The 14,243-nt window shown below is 41.0% G+C and overlaps 1 protein-coding gene across 5 annotated transcripts in view; it reads right to left on the bottom strand.

The window, feature by feature from the left end:
- hacl1 (2-hydroxyacyl-CoA lyase 1) overlaps positions 1-14,243 on the bottom strand; it is a 113,144-nt gene that overhangs the window by 59,982 nt on the left and 38,919 nt on the right. For all 5 annotated transcript variants that reach the window (XR_009512674.1, XM_059972366.1, XM_059972367.1 and 2 more), the window contains exon 11: positions 12,722-12,805. Coding sequence is in view for 4 of the 5 variants with exons in the window: in XM_059972366.1 (XP_059828349.1) it covers positions 12,722-12,805 (84 nt within the window). In the remaining variant the exon portion in view is untranslated. The remainder of the gene's footprint in view (positions 1-12,721; positions 12,806-14,243) is intronic.

The raw sequence follows: 14,243 nt of genomic DNA, 5'->3' as shown, positions 1-14,243 counted from the left end.
TGACCTGTTGAGTTTCTCCAGCATTTTATGCATGTTATAGCAGTGCTGATTCTTAGCCATAGTGCTAATTACTTACACAGCTTGCTTCACAAGTCCCATTGACTTTCCAAGCTATAATCTACATGCAGCACATTCATAGACCAAAGTCACTATTTATCATCTTACTTGATTGCAAGACTTAAAATCAACAAGGTTGTGTGAAGCTTCACCTCATTAAATTGAAAATTACTGTTAATCAATAATGAAAAAAATTGATCACAAAATCATTATGCTTGCCACTAAGATAATTAGAGCTTCCTATACTTAAGGTATTGTTGAAGGCTAGCTCGGATCATGGGACGATCACTAAGAATAGAACTGTAATTTACACACCCCTCCAAACTGAATTTATTTGTTTTCAAACCCCTCCAAGGTTGCAGTTATTCCACAAGTGTGTTGAAATCAACAAAGTACAGCTGGCAAGCCTTAAGTAATATTGCAGGTTGTATTTGTTATGACTTGCACTCTGATTACTAAATAATGTACAACAGAACTAGCTAAAACTCTTGCACAATTAACTTAATGCAATAAATAAATTTTATACTATGCTCTATTTATATACAAAGTATATATAATTAGTCCACATGCATTTTTGAATAACAACAATATTTGTCAACTACAATCTGTGCCAGCCAAATCATTGAAAATATTTTAAAACATTTTTCTAGTTTTCTTCTCTCACCCAACAGGCAAAATACTATCTCCTGCATACTAATTTTAAAACTGTTATTGGTTTAGGACGGGGGTCGGCAACCCGCTGCTCCGGAGCCACATGTGGCTCTTTTACGTCTGTGCTGCGGCTCCCTGTTGCTTTGGGAAATAATTGGTTGTGGCGACCCTTTTCCTGGCACATCCGAACCGACTCACAATAAGATAGCCTACGGGGGTTTGCGAGCACAGAGCTTTGGAGCCTCTGCGCCATGGGGGGGGGGGGGGGGCAGGTTGAGGGAGGCTTAAAAGTGAGGCTGAAGATTTCGAATAAAGTTTTTTTCCTTCGACTGCAGTTACCGACTCCGTGTCGTAATTTTAGCGCTGCGTGTAGCACACCGCTACATGGTCAGTATTTAATTAATATGTATTTTATGTTAGTTTGTTAGTTTTTGAAATGTAAATCTAAATTTGAAGATTATGGTGATCTTGTACAATCTAAATAAGACGTTGTGGCGACGCATTTCCTGACACATCCGAACCGGCTCACAATTAGCCAGCGTTCAGGCTAAGGGAGATAGCCTACGGGGGTTTGTGAGTACGTGTCTTTTGCAGCATCCGCGCCCATGGGGGGCGGGTTGAGGGAGGCTTAAAAGCAAGGCTGTTTAGTTCGAATAAAGCTATCTTTGACTGCAGTTTACTGACTGCGTGTAGCAACCACTACAACGTGTTTTTATCGCTGGCTGTCCAGAGGGGAGGTGCTGAAACGCTTTGTCGCGCGTCTGGAAGAAGTGAAAACTTTCCTGGGCAGCAAAGGGCTCAACTTTCCTGAGCTGGAACAGCCAGAGTGGCTGGAAAAGCTACATTTCATGGTAGACATGACAGCGCACCTGAACATGCTGAACACAGCTCTTCAGGGGAAAGGACGTACAGCCCTGCACATGTTGGAGGATGTTTTGCATTCGAGCGCAAGTTGACGTTGCTTGCCAGAGATTTACAGAAAGGCACATTGTCTCACTTGCCCAATTTGAGAGAGTTCAAACAATGTCACGACATGATAAATTCGGAGTATTTACATTCTGCAATCATCGCAATGCAAACATCGTTTGGGAAACGCTTCTGTGAGTTCAGAGAGGAAAAAAACACATTATCCTTCCCGGTCACTCCCCTAAGCATCGATCCATCCCTACTGAATACGACTGCATTGTCAGGTGTGAGTCAACCTGAAGAAGTATGATAAATATTTTAATTGCGTATTATTTTACGTATATTCATATGTTTTCATTGTTCAGTGAAATAGTCCTTTTATTTTTCAGGTTGACAGCTGGCTGACGTTATTTTTGGTTTGCTGCTGGCGGCAAATTTAAGTTTGGCGTTTTTCATAAATACAAGAAGGACTCAAATAGACGTTGAGTATTTTACTTAAAAGTAACCTTCAACCCAACGTCTTTTTTTCGGAGTTCAAAATGTTTTTGTTGCATGCAGAAATGTAATTTCGTTTTCTCTGCAGGAGTTCATCAATTTCATAAATGCAACACATTATAGTTTATTTATACATAGCATAAAGGCAAAACAAAACGTTGTATGCAGTGTTATTTCATTTTAAATGTCAAACGGGTTTTGCGGCTCCCAGTGTTTTCTTTTCTGTGGGAAACGGGTCCAAGTGGCTCTTTCAGTGATAAAGGTTGCTGACCCCTGGTTTAGGAAATGCTTTCAAATTTTCCTCAAAGACAGGCTATGGGGTGGGGAAAGGGTGCAGGGTAGAGGACAGCCATTCCATTGACTTATTCACCCTTAATGAAGTCCTATCAAAAAATAATTTCCAAATAACAAAGAAAGCCATGGTGTAAGAGATGGAAATTGCGAAAAATGCAGCACAGCTCTGCTGCAGGCAACGCAACTGCCTGATTAACACCAATGAACCAGTTTGGTTCTGACCTGTGAACTCTAAAGATTGCATTTTCCGTTATTATGTGGATTTCCCCCAGTTACATTGCTTTCCTCCCACATCCCAAATCATGGTGGTACATTAATTGGGGACCGCATTTTAACCCTAATGAAAATGAGTGGCAGTACAAGAATCAGAGATGATTGCCTTTAATGAAAGACTACTGGAAAACAAATGGGGGAACAGGGTTGATGGAGTTACTCTGAGAGCTGAGATCTAGTGGTCTCTTTCTATGCTGTAACAGAATATTACAAACACGAATCTTTCTTTTATAAGATTTCACAGAAGCAATATCAAATAAAACCCTGTGCCACAAAAATATATTAGAAATAATGGACAGCTTTCGCAAAGAGTTGCACTTTCAGAATCTCCTCAGATACAGTAGGTGGAAAGACAATTATAGAATTGGAGAGATTGAGGGAGGGTATTCTAGAATTTAAAGCCAGAGCAGCTGAATGATGAGCCATTAACAGATAAGCGAATATAATCAGGAATATGCATGAGGACACAACGCAGAAGGACATAGACCTCAGAGAGTCGTAGGGCCACATGAGTTCACAGAAAAAGAGAAAAGTGAAGATCATGGAGTGATTTTAGAACAAAGAATTGCCTAAGAGAGAGAGAATCCTCCTCCATGAGCACAAGGATGTGAAGTTCATGAAGAGTTGATGCAAAATGTGATGGAGCTGAGATTAGGATTAGCTCAAATACAAAAGGACATGTAACTGTCAAGAGAGCACTGGAATGGGTTGGTCTAGCAGCAAAGGCACATGTAAGTATCGTGGCTATTGATGAGCTGAGATAGCAGCATGGTGTACAGAGGGCCACATTGTGGAAAATGTATTTTGGATCTGAGTGATAGAATACAAATGGGGTTGAAAGCTTTGCTCAGACTAATATAATGCCACCAGTCTGATGGATGTATGCTCTCTACAGCCTTACACTGGGGTCCCATTTTAACCTCACCTTCACTACTTCAATATTGTGGCCTGCCATCATTCTCACATTCCCGTCCCTTTGGCCTATTTTGTTGCCACTTCCTCTTTATCTCTGGTACTGCTAGAAGTGCACCTTGAATGCAAATCTTTCCCCCTCAAAACTCCCAAGTTTATGCCCCAAATGGATAAAGTTTATTTGTGTCTACCACAATCACACTCCTGTTTTTCCCAGATGGCTGCTCTCCTCACTGCTCATCTTCTCCACTGCTGCCACTTATAGCACCCCTCTTCATTTCCATTGCCTCCCCTGGTTATTTCAGAACCAGAATCAGGTTTATTATCACCGGCACGTGACGTGAAATTTGTTAACTTAGCAGCTGAAGTTCAATGCAATACATAATCTAGCAGAGAGAGGAAAAAAAATAAAACATAATAATAAACAAGTAAATCAATTACGTATATTGAATAGATTATTTAAAAAATGTGCAAAAACAGAAATACAGAAAAAGTGAGGTAGTGTCCAAAGCTTCAAAGTCCATTTAGGAATCAGATGGCAGAGTTGTTTCTGAATCACTGAGTGTGTGCCTTCAGGCTTCTGTACCTCCTACCTGATGGTAACAGTGAGAAAAGGGCATGCCCTCGGTGCTGGAGGGCTTTAATAATACACTGCCTTTCTGAAAGATGTCCTGGGTACTTTGTGTTAGTGGCCAAGATGGAGCTGTCTAGATTTACAACCTTCTGCAGCTTCTTTCGGTCCTGTGCAGTAGTCCCTCCATACCAGACAGTGATGCAGCCTGTCAAAATGCTCTCCACAGTACATCTAAAGAAGTTTTTGAGTGTATTTGTTGAGATGCCAAATCGCTTCAAACTCCTAAAAAAGTATTTTCAACCATCAGCACCCTCCCACAATGTTCCCTTACTCTCTGACATACTACCCAATTAATTATCTTCATTGGTCAATTGTGAGAGTTCTATTTTAGATGTGCAATATCTTTCTTCAATATGCTTGATGTGGTCACTGATTCCAGAATTAGATTTTTTTCTTTAAGGAATTGCACTTACCTTCTTCGCTTAGCTGAGCCAGTTGAAGCAACTAATCCTCAGTCAGACCCATTTTTCTCAGACATTGCAAAATATAGATGATCCAATGCAGCATTTAAAAATACACCGGCCTATTCTGGGCTTATTCCTAGTGGAGCTAGTCTGCACTTTACTGAACAAAATAGAGAACAGCTAGGTCTCCACAAAGTAAAAAAAAGTATTTTTAGAAGTGATTGCAAAAGCAAGGCAATTGAACGTCTGAAGTGCCTTATAGATTAGTAATTATTTATGTTCACTTAAAGCACATTCTTAACAGATGAGATCGATTTGTTTCAAGAGGTTTTTGAATGCAATCTTACAACTTCAAATCACTCTGAAGAAACAAAATATATCTAATTATTTTGAAAAACGAATAAAGAGAAACATGGGATACAGGAATGGGTTACCAAAATTGTGATTAGAACAAATTGTTTATATTCTTTGGACTGATTGGACAATTTCACTGTAACTCCTGTACTTCAGATTCAGATTTTAGATCTAAATTTTGATTATCTCAATATCTAACAGTTTTAATATAGATTCATAGACATAAAGCACTATAGAACAGAGGCAGGCCCTTTAGCCCACCTAGTTTGTGCCAAACCATTAATCTGCTTAGTCCCATCCACCTGCAGCCAGCCCATAGCCCTCCATAACTCTCCCATGCATGTACCTATACAAATTTCTCTTAAATTTTGAAATCGATCCCACATCTACCATTTGCACTGGCAGTTCATTCCACACTCTCAACACCATCTAAGTGAAGCAGTTCCCCCTCATGTTCCCCTTAAACATTTCACCTTTCAACCTTAACCCATGCCCTTTAGTTGCAGTCTCAACCAACCTCAAGTGGGAAAAGCATGCTTATATTTACCGTATCTATACCACTCATAATTTTGTAAACTTCCCTCATCTTCTATGTGCTAGGGCAGTGGTTCTCATCGTGGGCCAAATTGTCCTTCATGGAGCCACAAGTAAACAACAAGAAACTGGGGGCCTGAATAGACCATGATAAGTTTTCTGTTTTAATGAAATATGACTAAAATTGCAGTATAAATGAAAAAAGAAATGGATGTATGCACTGCAGTTTAATTAGAACTCTGAGTGAACTGAGGTCAACGAAGGCCTTCGACCTTGTGAGCAGAGACGGCCTGTTCAAAATCCTCGCCAGGATTAGTTGTTCGCCGAGGCTCCTCAGGATAGTTCAGTCATTCCACACAGACATGAAGGGTGTCTTTCAGTTTGACAGCTCTTCTTCGGAGGCCTTCAACATCTGCAGTGGTGTGAAGCAGGGCTGTGTGCTTGCCCCCACCTTGTTCAGCATCTTCTCTGCAGTCATGCTGAAGCACGCCTTTGGAACATCAACTGATGGTGTCTCCCTCCACACCAGATCAGACAGGAGGCTGTTCAGTCTGTTCCGGCTGAGGGCGAAAACCAAGATTCATGAAGTACTCATCAAGGACATGTTGTTTGCAGATGACACTGCACTGGCAACACACTCTGAAGAGCAACTGCAACGCCTCATGGACAGCTTCTCACGAGCCTGTCAGGACTTCAGCTTGACCATCAGCCTGAAGAAGACCAACTTGTTGGGCCAAGGCATTGAGCACCCCCCTGCCATTACCATCAACAACTATGAGCTGGAGGTAGTTCATGAGTTTACATACCTTCGCTCCACCATCACGAACAGTCTCTCCCTAGACCCCGAGATCAACAGACAGATCGGACGAGCAGCCTCAACATTCGCCAGGCTGACAAAGAGAGCCTGGGAGAACAGAAAGCTGACAACACACACCAAGATTGCAGTCTTCAGGGCCTGTGTCCTCAGCACACTTCTTTACGGTAGTGAGAGCTGGAGTCTCTACTTCAGACAAGAGCAGTGTCTCAATATCTTCCACCTTCACAACCTGAGACGCATCCTGGGCATCAAGTGGACTGACCGAGTCACCAACAATGAGGTCCTGGCCTGCACTCAAATACGAAGCCTCTTCACCCTGCTCCAACAATGCCGTCTCCGCCGGCTGGGCCACGTACACCACATGTCAGATGGGAGGATCCCGAAAGACCTGCTCTACGGGGAACTGGCCTCCAGCAAGAGAGCACAAGGGTGGCCCCACCTTCACTTCAAAGATGTCTGCAAGAGAGACATGAAGTCACTGAACATAAACGTCGAGAGGTGGGAGGACATTGTAAGTGATTGCTCTCGCTGGAGGCTGGAACTACACAGAGGTCTAAAAAGAGGAGAAGAGAAGCTGAGGCTTTCCTGCTGAAGAAAAGCACACTCACACAAAAAACAGCACCAAGACAACACCTTCAAGTGCAGTCGCTGCAGCCGAGACTGTCACTCCTGTGTAGACCTCTACAGCCACAACAGATGCTGCTCTACCAACACAGACTGAAGCAAGCTTCCAGGCGCACATCCATGCTCTCGGGAGACTAACGGATACTACCATCAAGAATGAACTGAATGGGAAAATATGCTGGATGATACAAGTGAGAAAGCAAAACAGCTGTGTGTGTGTTTGTGTGCGCGCACACGCGCACATACAAACACGGGGCTGCAGCATGTCAATCGCTATATCTGCTCCTGCTTGACCCTGCACAAGAACAGCTTGCTCAGCCCTGCTCCACATCCACCCCCAAATCACAAACTGCAGATTGAGTGGGTCTGTCTGCAGCAAGGTCAATCAGCAACTATGCAGCAGGAGGCTGATTCTGTTTGCCTTCCCCTGACTCGAGCCTGTTACAATACTTATAAAATGTGACATGAAGGATGCAGTTACTGCAGTGGGGTCATCTGCTAGCAAAGGCTAAACTGCAGAGAGGCACAAACATGTGAATTCTACCACTGAATCAATATCTACCGTACAACCTCCATTAAATCCCTGATACTTAACATATTTTGAAAGGAAGTTCAATTCGCTTTTCTTTAAAAATATTTGTATAAAATACTGAATAATTTTGGAAAAAATACTGTCTAAAAAGCTAGTTTTATTTTTACATGTATATTCAATACTGACAGATACAAAACATGAAACCATTTTGAAGAAGTCAAGAGCTATTTCTCAGAAAACAGTATTCCACTGGTAAACATAAACGGCTTATGCAACAAATTTTCGCTGCTAGGTCTGACATATTTTACCTGTCAGATATGTTTGAGAAAACAAATTCATTAATCAGTTTCAAGGAAAAAACTGTAATCTCATATCATGCAAAGAGGCTATTACCACTTTCTTTGGCAAACTTAAACTTTTCAGCAGCAATACTGGATGATGGGTGTTTATGCAATTTCCTTCACTGGCCACTTAAAATAGAATTGCAAGATGATGATCATTTGAAACAACTGCACACTGATATGGAATTTCAGTTCTGAGACCTGCTGGAGAGCTATTTCCAGATTGGGTAGTGGATCCATCTGGGGTGAATGTGAATGACGTTAACACCACATTGTAACAACGTCTTACTAAGCTGCCGAGTGATATAACAACTGAAGCAAGATTCAAACACAACAAGCAAAATTTATGAATTACTCGTGATATTCAAAATAAGTTTCCACAGCTCTAGGAGAAAGCAAAGTTGTTTTTAAGTGGATTTCCCACCTTTATCTAGAATGTGGTTTTGTCAAGCTATTCACCTGCTTTCAAAAGCTCATAACTGACTTGACGTTGTGATCTTGAATTCCTTTAACCAAGTTGCAACCAGATGTTGAAAAACTCGCGTTTGCATCAGTCACAAGGATCTCACTGAAGACCCAAAGTAACAATATTAAGCGCTTCTTCCACTGCCAGTTGGAAGATTATAAATAAAGCATCTTCAGCAGAAGTAATTTTGAAATAATTTTTCATATTCACCTGTAACATTATATTTAATGTATAATACACCAATAACCTCTTAAAACATAAATATTGATGGAGAGGCAATACAGAGAGGCAAAGCAAAATCAAGATGGCACTAAATGGCGACTCCTTTGCTTGCATCTTCAGAAACAGCTCTATTTCCACCTTTAATATCTTTATTTTTCCTTTTCAGGGTTCTTTTGAAGACCCTGACCTGGAGTTACACGCTGACTTCGGTTCTTTGAGGGAATGGGACCCGTTCTCGGGGTTTCAGGACTGGTCGCAAGGGTTCAGCCTGAGAGTCTGGCTTGGATTTGGAAGCCTAAGATCTCGGGGCTCTGTAGATGGGCAGATCGAAGGTTGATGTCACGCCAGGAGACCCATGTGTCGTTGGGGGAGTTGGAAAATCTACTGCTGTGTGCCCAAAGACCCAGGATCTTTGAGATCTTTGGGAACAGAGCTCAGAAAAAACAACGTAACAGACTTTTAACATCATGTGAACTAGCGAGTTGTTTGTTCTGTCTCCCTGCTTGCTGGGGAAAAAATGGAGACACCTCCTTCTCCCTTTTTAGGGAGAGACAGAACCTGTGGTGTGTCAAATGCAGGGTGAAACGCAAAGTCTTTGGGGTAACTGCAAGTCTGTGACTTTGCCATTGCTTTGCTGACGGTTGAGTGCTCAGTGGCGGGTGCTGATGCTTTCTTTTTGCTAATGGGAGAGGGGGGGATCGTTCCTTGCTGCAGCTTACGCGCAGGAGGGAGGGGAGCTGGGGGCACTTTGGGGTTCTTACATTCAACTGTCGTTCATTCAAAATTAAGACAATTGACAAAAAAAATTAGCAACTGACAGAGACCATGGAGGATGGGAATCATAGAGTTAAATGAAAGTCACAGGTGGGTCATGAACAGAGAAAGGTTGAGAACCACTGTTATCAGAAATAAAGTTCAAACCTATTCAACTTTTCCATATAAATTGTGTCCTCAAGACCCCGGCAACATCCTTGTAAATTTGCCCTGTACTCTTTCAATCTCATTTACAATTTTCCTATAGGAAGATTACAAAACATGTACACAATACTCCAAATTATAACCATATAACAATTACAGCACAGAAACAGGCCATCTCAGCCCTTCCAGTCCATGCCGAACGCTTACTCTCACCTAGTCCCACTGGCCCGCAGTCAGCCCATAACCCTCCATTCCTTTCCGGTCCATATACCTATCCAGTTTTACTTTAAATGACAATTTTACTTTAAACGATGAAATTAGGCTTCATCGTACTCAGTACTTTGATTTATAAAGGCCAATGTTCCAAAAGCTTTCTTTATGACCCTATCTACCTGAGACACCACCTTCATAAGTGATTTGGGATTTGTACTCCGGGATTCCTGTTCTACAGCACTCTTCAGTGCCCTACCATTCACTGAATAAGACCTACTCTGGTTGGTATCCTGAAATACAACACCTCACACTTGCATGAAATTCCATCTGCCATTTTTCAGCCCATTTTTCCAGCTGGTCCAGATTCCACTGCAAGCTTCGACAGTCTTCTTCATTGTCCACTATACTCCCAATTTTGATGTCATCTGCAAATTTGCTGATCCAGTTTACCATATTATCAGCCAGATTGTTGATATAGATGACAAAAAACAATGGACCCCGCACTGATCCCTGTGGCACACCAGTAATCATAGGCTTGCAGTCAAAGAGGCAACTATCTACAACCCCTCTCTGGCTTCTCCTGCAAAGCCAATGTCTAATCCAATTCACCACCTCAACTTGAATGCCAAGCAACTGAACCTTCTTGACCAACCTCCCATGCAGGACTTTGTCAAAGGCCTTGCTAAAGTCCATGAAGACAACATCTACTGCCTTGCCTTCATCAACTTTCCTGGTAACTTACTCTAAAAACTCTTTAAGTTGGGTTAAACACAACTTACCACACAAAAAGCCACAATGACTATCCTGAGTCAGTCCCTGTCTATTCAAATATTTATATATCTGATCCCTTAGGATACCTTTCAATAACTTACCCACTTACCCACTTGGTGTCAAGCTCACTGGCCTATAATTTCTTTATTCTTAGAAGCTTTCTTAAACAACAAAAAAACATTACCTATCCTCCTGCACCTCATCAATGGCTAAAGTTGCTTTAAATATCTCTGCTAGGGCCCCTGCAATTTCTGCACAAGCCTCCCACAGGATCCAAGGCAACATATTGTCAGGTTCTGAGATTTATCCACCTTAATTTGGTCTCAAGACGGCAAACATCTCCCCCTCTGTAATCTGTATCAGTTCCACGGCCTCGTTGCTGCATTGTTTCATAATTACACACTCTGCATCCATCTCCTGAGTAAATGCAGATGCAAAAAATCCATTTAAGATCTCCCCCATCTCTTTTAGCTCTACGCATAGATTACCACTCTGATCTTCTAGAGGACCAATTTTGTTCCTTGTTATCCTTTTGCTCTTAATATATTTGTGGAAGCCTAGGATTCTCCTTCACCTTGTTTGCTAGAGCAACCTCATGCCTTCTTTTAGCCCTGCTAACTTCTTTAAGTGTTCTCTTGCACATTCTATACTCAAGTACCTCATTTGTGCCTTCCTGCATATTTGTTCCTTTTTCTTAACTAGGGCCTTAATCTCTCTTGAAAACCAATGTTTCCTAAACCTTTTATCTTGACCTTTTACTCCGACAGAAACATACGAACTCTGTACTCTCAAAGTTTCACTTTTGAAGGCCTCACTTTTACCAAGTGCACCTTTGCCAGAAAACAACCTGTCCCAATCCACACTTGCCAGATCTTTTCTGATACCATCAAAATTGGCCTTTCTTCATTTTAGAATCTTTTCCCTACTTACTTTGAAACTAAAGACATCATGATCACTAGATGCAAGGTGTCCCGCTACACAAACTGCTGTCACCAGCGTCTCATTCCCTAATAGCAGATCAAGTATTGCACTCTCTTTCCATGGGACTTCTATGTACTGGTTAAGGAAACTTTCCTGAACACATCTAACAGACTCTATCCCATCTAGTCTTTTTACCATATGGGAGTCCCAATCAATATGTGGAAAGTCAAAATCACCTACTATAACAACCTTATGTTTCTTACAAAAGTCTGTGATCCCTCTACAAATTTGTTACTCTAAATTCCTAGGACAGTTGAGTGATCTGTAATATAGCTTCATTAACATGGTCATATGTTTCTTACTCCTCAGTTCTACCCATAACACCTCACTATACAAGTTCTCCAGTCTGTCCTGACTGAGCTCTGTTTATTCATTTCCATAGATGCTGCCTGACCTGCTGAGATCCTCCAACATTTTGTGTGTTTTGCCTTGGATTTCCAGCATCATCAGATTTTCTTGTGCTTGTGATCTTCCCAACTTGAGTTCAACCCATGAATGAAGTTGGAAGGGACTAAAAGAAAATGGTATGTCAAGCATGTCAAGGGCTTCAAACGGGTTGAGAAGAACTAGGAATAGTTACTGCATTCATTTACAGCTTTTGGAAGAGGCATTTGGAAACAGAAAGGAACAGTACTCAGGGAGGAGAAGAAGAATTATTATTATCAATATCACCAGAAGCCAAAACTGTAAATGTTAGAAATCTGATATAAAAGTTTAAGATCTCAAAATGTCAGGGAGCATAAATGGAAAGAAAACAGAATAAAGTTTTCTTAGTAAGTGCCTTTAGCTGAGATATAAACTCTTCTTCACCTTGAACAGATTATGTCTAACCTATAGGATATTTTTAGCATTTGGTTTATAGCCACAAAAGGAAAGTTGGATATTTAACAGTTTCATGGGTAAAGGGCTGGGAGTGTGGGATATTGGCTTAATGAAACCATGGAAGAAATTCAGGGCTAAGAAAGGGAGGATTGATTGGCTTGAAACGCCAAAGGAAGGAGGCTGAAGCACAAAAGGATCTCAACATTCGTGACAAAGTCTGTGTACTTTTATCAGAAGTGAGGAATCAGAAAATACATTGAAGATGATAATTTGCAGTGCAGAAAAGAAACTAGAGGTTGCCCTTGTATTTTTGGAGTATTTTCAAATAGGGTGAAGGCTTGGCTGAGAACAGTAGGCCTTGATAACACACTTAGTGTGGCACAGTCAGATGTGCCATTGAGCAAAATATTGTTGCCATGGCTAAAAAAATTTCCAGGGAGTGTGTAAGAAAGCAAAGAAATGGAAAACCCAAGTAATTATGAAAAAGAAAAACACATTACCTGCTGAACAACAGATCTCACATCACCAAGTAAGGCTATAGCAGGTCTCACATTATTTCCTAATTCTTCAGCACAAATGTCTACCTAAACAAAGCATATGGAAGTTAATATTCAATTTCTAAAGAGTAATAAATTTAAAACACATTTGACAAAATATAATTAAAATGAGATGAGAGGAGAAGAAAACAAATGTTAAAGTTCCAAAATACAGAAAATGTTTGAAACACACACCAGGTCAATATGCACCTGAGAGAACCAAAAGCAATAAATATTTTAGGGAGGGATGTATTGTACCTGAAAGTTAATTTCTATTTCTCTCAGGAATTGCATTGCACTTTCAACATTTTTCTGCTCAAGTTAAAAGAGCAATGCCTTCTTCAGTGATCGACAATTCCCTATTAACATGCGCAGTAACATTCCAATTTCAGTTTGGGGAAAAGAAATCCAGACTTCTGAACAAGGTCAGATATAAAGCATTTTATAAAGCTGCTGGAAACTGAAATGCTTATTTTCCAATTCTTTAAGAATAAATTGATGCTTCTGCCTCACCAAAAATAAAGTGTTATAGTTTACTGCATGTCTTGTTTTATGATCAATTTTAGCTTTGGCATTTTCCCACTTCTTTGAGAAGACGAGCATCAGAATTGCTTTGAGGCACACGATGGTTTAAATTGTATACCTAATAATGTCAAACACTCTCCTCCTCCACAAACATTCCATAAATTAAATTACTCTTCAATGCAGTGTACACAATAGCATGCTGCAGTGCTATTTATTAACTACAAAAGAGAAGGCTCCAATATTCTATCCCTCTGGCTGCTTAGAAGCTCACCTAAAAATGGCAGAACTACTCCTATTTCTCAGCATCCAGCTGACATAAATGGGAAGATCTTAATGGAAGATGGAATCACTGCATGGAGGTGCAATGGTAAGCACTGAATTCGCCATGCTTGAGGCCCAAAGATATTTTAATTACCAGGGCTCATTTCTATTAATGTGCATCAAACTGGGTGATGCGGTGGTGTAGCCATTAATATAATGCTATTATACTACCATCGACCTCGGTTCAATTCACTCCACTGTCTGCAAGGAGCTCGTACGTTCTCCCCTCGGCCATGTGGGTTTTCTCCAGGTGCTCCAGTTTCCTCTCAAATTCCAAAGATGTAGGGGTTGGTATGTTAACTGGTCACATGGGTGCAATTGAACAGCATGGGTTCATTGGGTCAGAAGGACCTGTTACCATGCATGATCTTTAAATAAGTAACAATATAAATGAATTCCAAATTATCCTCATATTGGTCATCAGGTTACCAGCAGTCTGTGCAAGGAATCTGTCTAAATGCACTTTTAAGGTATATGGACTTGCAGCAGGTAAGGTTGGATACTGATTCTTATCAAGGGAAGGAAGCCTGGTTGTCAAGCACTCCTTGCAGTGAAAAATTCCTGCACAATGGTGTGGTGACTCCCTTGTGATATGCACTTTATGCACTCATTTGAAGGTCAACATTTCAACACCAGAAAA

The sequence above is a fragment of the Hypanus sabinus genome, chromosome 6 (genome assembly GCF_030144855.1).
Source record: "Hypanus sabinus isolate sHypSab1 chromosome 6, sHypSab1.hap1, whole genome shotgun sequence".
Lineage (NCBI taxonomy): Eukaryota > Metazoa > Chordata > Chondrichthyes > Myliobatiformes > Dasyatidae > Hypanus > Hypanus sabinus.
Note: the sequence above shows the minus strand (reverse complement) of the source record. Positions and strands in the feature narration are given on the sequence as shown.